Raw genomic sequence first — 12,487 nt, forward strand, 5'->3', positions numbered from 1 at the left:
CTCCACCCACGGGTTTCAGAGAGGTTTGGTGTGCGTGTGTGTTGTGTGTATGTGTGTGTGCATATGTGTGTCTGTTCTGATAATCCAAGAGTGAGGCACAGAGCCGCTGACGTGCATCTCCTGATTCAGCCCGAGACGCACCAAAACAGACGGCGGAACTGGCGCAAACCCCCTCTTCACTGCAGACCCGGCAGCTTGTGTGCCTCCTCCCTTCAGCCCATCGCCTCTCTGAGTCACTACAGACCTCCAAACACGTCACCGGAACCAGAGACTTCTGTAACCTCTGTGAACTCAAGGGATGAAATATACCACCTACAAAGCTGATGGAGGTTATTTCAGAATGTATGTGGTTTACAGACAGTACATGGACATCTGCTCGTCCAGCGTCTTTTCTGACCTGAACGGTATTAATCAGGATTGGGTTCCTCTTCTTCACTGCAGCAACAGACTCTACCTTTCTGGAAAAGGCTTTACTCTAGATGCTGAAACATTTCTGTGAGTATTTGATGGCACTAACACCATTCCACTGCTTATCAGACCCCTGCTGGGGAAATTACACCCTTATACCCCATGCTTGGCACTGGGCATGGTGAGCTCATGTGTAGCTGCTCCAACAGCTGGAGAGACGCCTCCCACTCAGGTGCCCACCATTTCCAGCTCTAACCACCTGGGGTCTGAGGACTTTACTCTTCTGGGGCCTGAAGGTTTTGCCCCTCTGTGGTCTGAAGACTGTACCACTCTGTGATCTGAAGATTTGATCCCTCTGCGGTCTGAGGATTTTACCCCTCTGTGGTCTGAGGGCTTTAACTCTATGGGCTCTGAATACTTTACCCTTCTGGGGTCTGAGGACTTTACTCCTCTACAGTCTGGGGACATGTCCTGGTTAATGCAGATCGTCCTAAACTCTCTTGTTATTGCCCTGATCTCCATTATTTAGAACTATTCAGAACAGTCTCTGCCCTCTGGACTGAGCCCTGGACTGTTCGACCCATTTGACCGTGGACAGAGATCTTTTGCCCTAGAGCTGAAAAGCTGAAGTCTGCATTTATGTTTTAGATTAGTCTCAGCTGAGCGTATGCCTTGTCCCTGCCATTAGATGCTGAGGGGTGTCCTCGTAGTCTGTGTGATGAAGACGTTGAAGTTTCTGGGAGGAGGATGACTGTGAGGTGGAAATCTTTCCATTCGAGACGCAGCAAGGACAAACTATCGATCTGGACCTCGCCCCTGTCAGGCCTGGAGCGAAGAGAGGATCCAAGTCTCTCTCTCTCTCTCTCTCTCTCTCTCCCACACACACACACTGTAAAAACCAAGGAACACGGTGTAGTCTTACTGTTTACAATGTTAAAAATATCACACGATAGGTCCAGGACACTCACACAGAGTGTTCAAAGGGTTTTAGATCTAGAATATCAGAGGGAAAAAAAGAACCATAAGATTCCACTGGACCAGTCAGGGCTTGCTGATCTAGATGTGTGTTAATGTCAGAGTAAGGTTGGGGTTAGATGTTAGGGTTATATTTAATGTTAAAGTAAGAGAGAGAGAGAGAGAGAAAGAGAGAGAGAGAGGTTGAAAGTTTTTGAAAGCTGCAGATGAGTACAGAGTGGGAATGCAGACTCAACTGGAATCTTTAAAGGACCAGACCACCAAGTTTTTTTAGACACTCCAGATTTTCTGGGACAGTGTTAGACTGGGCTCTGCTGGGCAGGGATGGACTATAGAGACACCTCTGGGCTCAGATATGTTTCTGCTGGACCTGAAAATATTTGTTTGTTCTTTTTACATCTTGATTATTTTATTAAACATCTCAGCATCTCTAAAATTTTGAAAAATGGATGGAATCCCCCTTTAAACATTTTATCTATCAGAGCTTTCACAAATAAACAACAACAACAACAACAACAACAAAAACAACAGCGAAACAGAAGTCAACCAACAAACAGAAAGAAACAAACTCATGACAACTTGAACTCTACAATGAGAGAGAGACGGAGAGAGAGAGAGAGAGAGAGAGAGAGAGAGAGAAAGAGAGAGGTAGAGAGAGTAGTAATTAACCCCCAGAGTAACAATATAACCTGCGGATAAAAGAATCCAGAAAAGCAGACTGAAAAGCTGCAGATGAGTACAGAGTGAGAATGCAGACACATCTGGAATCATTAAAGGACCAGACCACCAAGTTTTTTAGACACTCCAGATTTTCTGGGACAGTGTTATAATGGGCTCTGCTGGGCAGTGGTGGACTAAAGAGACACCTCTGGGCTCAGATATGTTTCTGCTGGACCTGAAAACATTTGTTTGTTCTGTTTACATCTTGATTATTTTATTAAACATCTCTAAAAGCATCTCTAAAATTTTGAAAAATGGATGGAATCCCCCTTTAAACATTTTACCTGTCAGAGCTTTCACAAATTAACAACAACAACAACAACAAAACAGAAATCAACCAACAAACAGAAAGAAACAAACTCATGACAACTTGGACTCTACAATGAGAGAGAGAGAGAGAGAGAGAGAGAGAGAGAGAGGTTGAAAGTTTTTGAAAGCTGTAGATGAGTACAGAGTGGGAATGCAGACACATCTGGAATAATTAAAGGACCAGACGACCAAGTTTTTTAGACACTCCAGATTTTCTAGGACAGTGTTAGACTGGGCTCTGCTGGGCAGTGGTGGACTGTAGAGACACCTCTGGGCTCAGATGTTTCTGCTGGACCTGAACACATTTGTTTGTTCTGTTTATTTTTTAATCATCTCAGCATCTCTAAAATTTTGAAAAATGGATGGAATCCCCCTTTAAAAACATTTTACAGATCAGAGCTTTGTTGTTTACAAATAAGCAACAACAACAACATCATCATCAACAACAACATCAAAAGAAGAGAGCGAGAGAGAGAGAGAGAGAGAGAGAGAGAGAGATGCAGAAAGACTGATAAAGTCAGAAATACAGATGCAGATAGAGAGACAGATAAAGACAGAAAGAGATGCAGACAGACAGATGGAGAAAATGAGTCAGTGAGATGCCAACAAATAGTGAAAGTATTGGGTGAATGAGAGGACTTTAGCTGATTATGAGAAATTGTCAGTTTTACTGAGGGCAACTTCATCATCAGTGTTCACTGCAGCTAGATATGTTCCTGAATGTCACTCCGGAACAGTGAGTAAACACACACACACACACACACACACACACACACACACACACACACACACACACACACACAAACACACAGCCTTTTGATAATACTGAGATATATTTAGCAGTAATAATAATTTAATTATAAATACATTATGAATTCATTTTTCCCCTTCTGTCGACAAAATTAATAATTAATACTTGTATTACACCTTAATGTTTTTTTCTTTTATCATTACTTCATTCACCGTCGTAATGCGTTAACAATACAAATGTACATTTGTCACCTCAATAAAGCAAATTTGAAGAGCGTGCCATGGAGAGATAGAATGAGGAAGGAAAAGTGAGGGAGAAAGTGAAAGAAATTGAGAGAACGAGGGAAAGAGAATGAGAAATGAGAGACCGACTGATGATAGAACGTGAGAGCGAGAAACAGAGTGACGGAAAGAGAATGAGAAATATGAAAAGATAGAACGAGGAGAGAAAGTGTGAGTGAAAAAGAGGTAGAGAAGAGGAGGAAGGATGGGAGGGAGAGAGTGAAGGAGGGAAGAAGGGAGGGAGAGAGAGAGTGAATGAGGCAGGGAGGGAGAGATAGAGATGGAGAGATAGAATGATGGAGGGAGGGGTTAAAGGGGGAGGGAGATTCTCGGTGGGGTTTTGTTTTCTCAGTGCTAGCGCGGGGTAAATCCTCTTCGCGCTGTAAAGTGCAGCAGCAGCGCGAGCGCCTCTCGGAAGCCCGACCCGCGCTCGCGCTCTAGAAGTAGGACACGGAGCTCGCGCGTGCGGCCGAAACCTGCGGCGAGTCAGAAACACCGGAGCGAAAACAGGAAGCAGGAGGAAGAGCGTCCGCGCGCACAGCGGGAGTAAACGCGGTTACCGGAGCACGTGAGGGTGACGGGGGAGGGAGCACACGCGGGACAGAGACGATTCGGTAAGTACGGTGAGCTTACGGAGCGACCACGAGGCGCGAGTTGTACCGGACAGTCCCGGGTCTCTCGGTGCGGGCGGGGCCGGGGATGCACGCGCAGAAAAGTTGCCTTTGATCGCGAGCTCTGGTTTAACGGGACTGAACGCGTTACCGGGGCGCACGCGACACGCCCCGCGCCGCTCCACGGGTTTGTTCAACTTTGTGGCGCTGAGCGGTGGCACGCTGTTCCTCTTCTGAGGAGGACCGCCGAGCCCTGCTGCTCACATCGCTGCTACTTCAATTATGGCATGCGAACGAATTAATAATGTATGGGAACAAGATATTTAATGCATGGGTACGAACTGGTAAAAACGACTAAAGGCGTGGGAACAGAATATAAAATGCATGGAAATTATTTAATAACACAAGGAAATTAGATATTTAATGTGTGTAAAATAAGTATTTAATGTGTAAGAGAATTAATCTGAATGAGATGTTGAAAGTGTGGGAAATAGATATTTAAAGTGTGAGAATTAGGATTTTAATGAGTGGGAATGTGATGCTTAAAGTGTGGGAATGAGATATATTAATGTGTCTGAATGAGATGTTTAATGAGTCAGAATAATATATTTAATATGTGGGAATGTGATGTTTAAAGTTTGGGAATGAGATATTTAATGTGTGTGAATGAAATTTCTAAAGTGTGGGAATTAGATATTTTATAATGTGGGAATGAGATGTTTAATGTGTGGGAATAAGATATTTAATGTGTGGGAATGAGATTTCTAAAGTGTGGGAATTATATATTTAATGAGTGGGAATGTGATTATTTTAATGAGGGCAGATGAGCAGTTTATAGTGTGGAAATGAGACATTTAATGTATGGGAATGATATATTGAATGTATGGTAAACTGTCCAGAGCACTGTTCCTGTGATCGTTGTAGATCCCAGTGGTCTCTTCAGACCCGGCAAGTGCTTCATGTTCTCTGGGACATTACAGAGCCTCCTTCACCAATATGCAACCTCCGCCAGCAGTTGATCTGCGCCAGTCCCCTCACAACACATCAGCTGTCAGGAAGAGAGGAGATGGGAGGGAGTGTCTGAGCAAGTTTATCTGATGATAGAAACAATCAGGATGTCCAGGTTAAAGTGACCACAGGACAATGTCCCCATCACTAGATCATATGACCCGAGACTGTGTCCAGTAGTTGTAGCTCAGTGTGTATGGAAAGTGTCCAGTGGTTGTAGCTAGGTGTGTGTTGTGTGTGTTTTTAAGAGAGTAATGTTTTATCTGTAACTCCTGGACTTTCAGGTCAGGTGCCGCAGCTCCTGCCGGACGTCACTGGAATGAATGTTTTCGCGCCGGTGTTCCTGTGGACAGTTCCTCTGTCCTGATGAGGGAGAAGATACACTGGCTGATGACCGGAGGGCTGGAACATGCAGCAGTGATTGAGTACGATGATCTGTAGAAGTGTTGGATTGACCCACTGACATGCCCACGCCACCACCGCAGTTACAAATGAAAACGGACAGACGTGGACAGACAGCGTGACCAGCTTGTGACGCAGGACACTGTCTACACACAGGAATACTAACATAGCTCTGGCCTTTGTGCACCTAGACGGACACGCGCTGGATGACCATGGGGAAGTCACTGGACGTTTCCTCTTGACCACAGTTCCATGCTAACATCCCCTCAGTCTGAATTTCCTTTGGAACCCCTCCCTCCCCTCCCAACCCCCCCAATCCTGTCATGCTGGTGCAGGTGGCGCTCCTCTCTCTGCTGCTGCTGCGAGCGCTGGCGCCGACCCTCGGTCAGTACGACCAGTGCCGCTCGCTGGTGAGCACAGATGACGGCGCCGTGTGGGAGCAGTATGCCTGCCAGCCCAAGACCCAAGCCATGAAGGACTACATGAGGATCCGCGTGGAGCCGCCCGGCATCACTTGCGGGAACCCACCTGAGAGGTTCTGCACGCTGGTGAGTGCCCTCTGATTTCCTTACACACTCAAGACACACCCATCAATCAAGCTCCCACTACACACCCACCTCCTACTCAAAGACACACCCACTAAAAACAAGGCCTTTGATGCGTAACACTAAATTGCACCCTCTTGTGAAACAGTTCCTAAATGTGAGTTAATGAGTGAGTGTGTAACTGAGTGTGTATGTGTGAGTGTATGAGAGTGAGTGAGCGAGTGTGTGACTCTGTGTGTGTGTGTGTGTGTTAGTGAGCGAGTGAGGGACTGTGAAAGTGAGTGAGTGTGAGATTGAGTGAGCGTGTATATGAGTGTGTTTCAGTGAGTTAGTTCCTGTGTATATGAGTGTATGGGTATAAGCCCGTGAGTGAGTGTGTAAGCATGTCTATGAGGGAGTGTATGCGTATAAGCATGTAAGCAAATGTGTAAGAGAGCATGTGAGTGGGAGTGTGTGAGAGTGGGAGTGAATGAGCGAGTTTGTGAGTGACTAAGGGTGTTTGCGAGTGAGCGTGAGTGAGAGAGTGAGACTGAGTGAATTTGTTTGCAAGCGAGTGAGTGAGGGGGGTGAGCGAGTGTGTGAGTGAGCGAGTGTGAAAGTGAGGGTTTCAGTTAGTTTGTGTGTGCAAGTGTGAGTAAGTGAGTGAACGAGATTGAGTGTGTGTGTGTGCCAATGGGCAAGTGTGAGTGAGTGAGCGAGTGAGTGAGTGAGTGAGTGAATGAGTGAGTGAGTGAGTGAGTGAGTGAGTGAATGAATTACTATTAATCTGCATCTAGAAAATCTTTCATACAATATATGCCCACTACAAATGCCACCTCTGCAATACACACCCACTAAGCCTGTTAGAAATATATCTACAAGATCTGCCCACAAAACACACACACCACTGGACACAGGCCCGCTACTAGACACACTCCACCACATGAAATGTCCAGGACCTTGTATTTTTGTGTTTTCTCTGAAAGGAGTGTGTGTTGCAGAAGTGTGTATGTTTTTGTGTGTATTATTGTAGGGGCTCGTCCTGCAGTAGGGGCATGCCTTGTAGAAGTGGGTGTGGCCTGGACAGGGACTGGACAGCGCTGGCTTTTTGGACAGTAGACTGGCGCAAGTGAAACAGAGCATGAGGAATAAAAGCGGCTGAGGTCAGCGGAGCGCGGGTCTCTGTGGGGGTCCAGAGTTCACACGCTGAGGTGTTGTTTACCATGGAAGGACAGGCCTGCGGTCAGACAGTTTATTCTCAAGGGCAAAAGGGCTTGACAGAGAGAAAGAAAGATGGGGAAATTGAGAGATATAGTGAGTGAGAGACACACAGAAACTAAGCGGCAGACAGAGAGATGGATAGATGAAGAGGGACAAAGAGAGATACTGAAAGAGAGAGGGAGAGTGATGAGAGAGAGATATGAATAGATAGGGAGTGTTGGTGGGAGAGGGAGTGAGAGAGAGAGAGTTTGAGAGGCAGACAGAGAGATTGATAAATAGAGAGAGAGAGAGAGAGAGAGAGAGAGAGAGAGAGAAAGAGAGAGACACGGAGGATTAGTGTGAGGATTATTTCAGCTGTGACGTAATCATGAAGGCTTTACAGAATGAGGGTGGTCAGTAGATAACTCCAGTTAGGCCTCAGGCTCAGAGCAGGTCCGTCACAACGGTCTGCGCACACTAGACCTCCAGGGCCGTTAAAGGGGAAAACTGCTGGCCTTTAGGGTCCACCTTCTTCAGGGAAGTGCAGGGGTCTTCGGAGTGTGGATAGGGAATAGTGGAGATCGGATAGTAAAATCGGAATGAGCTGGTTTTCACTCATTCACACACTCACCCAGTCACTCACACACTCTCAGAACTGTGTACACACACACACACACAAACACACACACACACACAGGGTTAATAGCTGGACATGAGCACAGACACAGCTCACAAAGACTTAGTGGTAATGATCTGTTTAAAACTACAGGAACAGCTGATTCAGGGAAAAGCTTTGCACACAGATGCACAAGCACACACACACACACACACACACACACACACACACACACACACACACACACACACACACACACATCCACCCACCCACCCACACTCACACACACACACACACACACACACACACACGCCTACAGAGTGAAGTTTCTTCAGTAGTGTACTGTACTCTTCAAACCTGCATCAAAAATCTAACCTGAAATACTTAAGACATTTATTCACTGCATCACTGAAAAACTAACCCCAGCAACCCGCCCCACACACACACACACGCATACACACACACTGTAGTGTTCTCTATTGATGGAGCAGGCTAATGGACTGGGCTCTAGAATATTCCTTGGGTCTTGTGGAGATCTGAAATATTGATGGGGTCCTTAATGGCCCGGTACACGGGCGTCCGAGCCTTCACCACTGCACTCTGGACGAGAGCAAGACAGACGGGCAGCTCCGAGTCAGCAGAACAGTCCATACAGGACCTTCCAGCATCCCTCCTCTCAGTCTGTCCTCCATCCCTTCATTCTTTCAGCTCAAATAAAAAAAAAGAAGAGTTCCGACAGACTGAAGGAGTATAAAGTTCTGGACACAGTTCTGATGGGTTAGAGGGGTATAAATCCCCTCAGCACTGCTCTGTGGAGCAGTGGAAAGGTGTTCTCAAGGGTGATGGAGCTCGATCCAGTTCCTCTGAGCTGGAGTGATGCTTTTGATCCAGAACTAATCATCCATCACCAGCACCTGACCTCACAGTGTTAACCAGTTAATAAAGAAGTGGATACATCTTGGGCTGATTTTATTGACAATATTCTTTCGGGGTTTGAGCAACAGGAATTGTAAATATACTTCTAAAGCGCTATCATTTGTAGTTTAAGGACACTTCATCATAGTTCATCTATAGGTGTAAATGTGTGAGTGTGTATGTTGCCCTGTGAAGGACTGGCGCCCCCTCCAGTGTGTGTTCCTGCCTTGCGCCCAATGATTCCAGGTAGGCCCACTGAGACCCTGAACTGGATGAGCGCTTACAGATAATGAATGAATGAATGAATGAATGAATGTATTTTCAATAAGTGAGCCCCCATCCACTGGGGGCGCTGTTTCACAAAATACAAATTTATTTACCCAAAGAAGAGCTAAAGAGTGTTAACATATTTTCTATTAACATATAAAACACTTTCTGGATTAACTTTCTGGATTTTGCATTAAAATTTTAGGGTTAGGTTTAAATTATCCGCTACCATTGTACGTTGGATAGAGTATATAGTTAGTAAATATAGTATGTATCTATATATGTAGTTCAAAATAAACCTTAGATTCAAACTAGTTGTGTACTCAAAATTTACTACTCTTACACCAAAGTATGCTTAAGTCACAAGAAGTATAGTATGCCAACAAGTACTAGTATATTATATATTATATAAAATTACTACATAACATATAGGTGGCATGGTGGCACTGCTCACCACAGAGTTTGTGGGTTCGATTCCCACTCCGGGTGACTGTCTGTGAGGAGTTGGTGTGTTGTCCACGTGGGATTCCTCCAGGTGCTCTGGTTTCCTCCCACAGTCCAAAAACACATGTTGCAGATTGGAGAGGTAGCAAATGGTGAGAGTTTTTTTTTAATTAAAATTTGATAAAAAGTATTTTTTGATTAAAACTGTGAACATCACATTTAAGTATAATTATATAAATATACCTTCATGGTAAAAGATGTGAAGGCTGATTTCCATCAAATCCACACAGGAATGTTACAGAATTGAGTGTAAATCTTCTCAGATGTGTGGAGGAACACACTGCTGATTTAATGTTCTTTAGGTCAGGAGGAATGCTGGACAAACAGGTGTCCACAAACATTTGGCCGCATAGTGTCTGTGCCACATCCTAATGGAGGAAGGTAGGGTCAGTCAGTGATCCCACTGACCTGCATCAGAAAACATCTATTAATACAACAAAACAAGAACGTGGTTTATTTATACCTTCATCTTGCCATCCCTTTTCCCCTTTATCTCTCATGGTCCCTCCATCCCCAAATCCCTCCGTCCATTCTGCGTTTCATCTCTCCACCACAGAGCAGCACAGCGCTGATTCAGAAAGTACTCTTCTGTGTAGGACAGACATCATGCCATCTCTTCATCCATCCATCTATCCACTCACTCATCCCTCCATTCTTCTAATCCCTTCATCCCTTGATGAGATCTATTCAGTAAAATGTGGACAGTGATGGGCAGTTAATCTAACTCCACTGATCTCAGTGGATTCAAAAGACCCTGGACAGATAACTCTTACCAGATAGAACCACAGGGCTCAGCAGACCCTTCCACCGCTGTACACCTCATTCCAATGGCAGTGGTTTGTTAGTGTGTGTTTTGTTGGCATGGGGGATCAGACACAGCAGTATTGATAGAGTTTTTAAAGCCTTCACTGAGAATAGCCCAACAACCGAAAATGTCCAGCCAGCAGTGTCCTGTGTCCATTGATGAAGGACTAAAGAATGAGCAACACTGTGCAGCAACAGATTAGCTACTGTCTCTGACTTTACATCTGCAAGGTATGTCTAACCGAGTGGAATGTGAGTGGACACAGAGTTTAAAAACTCCAGCAGCAATGCTGTGTTTGATCCACTCGTACCAGAGCAATACACACGAACGCAGCTATTGAAGCACAGGATGAAATGGGGTCAACATGTATGCAGACCAACAGATGGGCTACTGAGTGCACCTTTAGGGTAGTGGAGTGTTCAGCTGTGTGTGTGTGTGTGTGTGAGAGAGAGAGAGAAAGGGAGAGAGACCTTTATCATCAATGAAATGAAGTGACAATCCCAATGGTGTTCACACTTTGCAACAACAATATAAAAGAGAATTAAAATAAAAAATACTTATTCTAAAATAGAATATGTTACAGTTGAGTGCAATGTAAAAAGAATGTAGACTTAAAGAGAGTGATAGAAAATAACAGTGAGACTAAAATGTGTCCAGTGCATAGATTAAATATGTGGACTGTGGCCAGACACTCTGACCACGCTGTGATTTCCTGTTTCTGGTTTTGAAGGCATGATGTAATTTTGCCTGAACCTGTTTGTTTATGTTGTGGTCTAATTATCTGGCCTGACGTCCTTTACAAACCCCAGCTCCCCCTCGTGAGACAAACCAGTCCATCGTAGAAGCGCTACAGCTAACCACGTGCCACGAGTTTCCTGATGCCACCAACTGTGTTTGACCTGCACTTGCTTGGGGCATTTGGACACATTCAGAGGTGAGCACTAATTGTCCAGGGATCTGGGAGCTAGCGCACACCCATGACTACCCAGCAGAGCTGCAGGATAGACAGGATAAGCATGCATCTGCACCCCACTCTCCAGCATGTTGTCTGGCCTAATTGCAGTGAATCCCAGGCTTATATGCCAATTTAAAGCAATGGAACTGCATCACAGGGGGCGCCCAAGAACAATGAAGCTCATAGAAGGAAAACTAAACCAATACTGTCTGAAAGTTGTTTTGAGGAAAGGCCATCTGCCATCTGCCATTCCATAGAAGTCGGCAATGAGGCCAGTCCCCCAGGACGCTAGTGCGAAACTCAAAGACATGGTAGGTGAACTCTACGGTGAAAACATTGGACGTGTAAGAGGCAGAGTTTCAGGTGTGGGGGTGTTGAAGGAAGAGGAGTTTCAGACATGGGCCGTGTAAGAGGAGGAGTTTCAGGTGTGGAGGGTGTTGAAGAAGGATTTTCAGGAATGGGGTGCACAGTAGGAGGAGTTTTGGGTGTGGAGGGTGTATAATGCGGCGGAGTTTATGTATAGTTTATGTATGGAATGTATAGGAGGAGGAGGAGTTTCAGGTGGGGTGTATGTAGGAAAAGAAATTTTGGCAGTGGCGGTTTTAAACCAGCCAGGCTGTGGCCAGAGGCTATGTTTGAGGGGCCAATTAATTTCTACCTAAATGTGCAGTGCGAGAATGAAGAGGAAAATATTATGTCTGATATTATTGCTGCAATTTTCAGTTATATTTTCACTTTATTCAGTATTACATATATTTAGTATACATTTTCTCGTGTGAATGATGCCAGTTGTAAAACATTAGAGGATGTTTACATAGTATTTTTTTTTTGTAAAAACCTGAACGGATGTAGTTCTTGTTCTGTGCCCTACATGTATACAGAAAATTGGGTGTACCTTTTATGTACATTTTTTTATTGGTTTTCCAGTTTTCTACATTTTCTAATCCTCAAAATCAGAATTTCAGGAAAGTGAAAAAAATATTCTTTACTTGATTTTCAGATTTTTTCATTTTGCACTTTGTATTTAATTATTACTCTAAACAGCAAATAACATCTTCCTACTCTTCATGGGCCAACATTAAACACAGACACATAGCAGCAGTGTCAGCTTTAACATGGCCACCGTGGTCACACCATCTGCACATCATGAAAACGCAGTCAAGCCATAGTGGTTTATAGAAGAAAGTGTGAAAGTGTCCTGGGAAACATGCTTCTAATTGAAAAACACAGACATAT

The 12,487-nt window shown here is 44.7% G+C and overlaps 1 protein-coding gene across 1 annotated transcript in view; it reads left to right on the top strand.

Annotated features, from left to right (window-relative positions):
• The first annotated feature begins 3,839 nt into the window (after positions 1-3,839).
• Positions 3,840-12,487, top strand: part of ntng2b (netrin g2b) — an 83,916-nt gene continuing 75,268 nt past the window's right edge. Inside the window, exons 1-2 of the mRNA XM_066645564.1 lie at positions 3,840-4,058; positions 5,348-6,013. Coding sequence (XP_066501661.1) covers positions 5,789-6,013 — 225 coding nt within the window. The 5' untranslated portion in view covers positions 3,840-4,058; positions 5,348-5,788. The remainder of the gene's footprint in view (positions 4,059-5,347; positions 6,014-12,487) is intronic.

Source organism: Hoplias malabaricus, chromosome 15, assembly GCF_029633855.1.
Source record: "Hoplias malabaricus isolate fHopMal1 chromosome 15, fHopMal1.hap1, whole genome shotgun sequence".
In the NCBI taxonomy this organism is placed as follows: domain Eukaryota; kingdom Metazoa; phylum Chordata; class Actinopteri; order Characiformes; family Erythrinidae; genus Hoplias; species Hoplias malabaricus.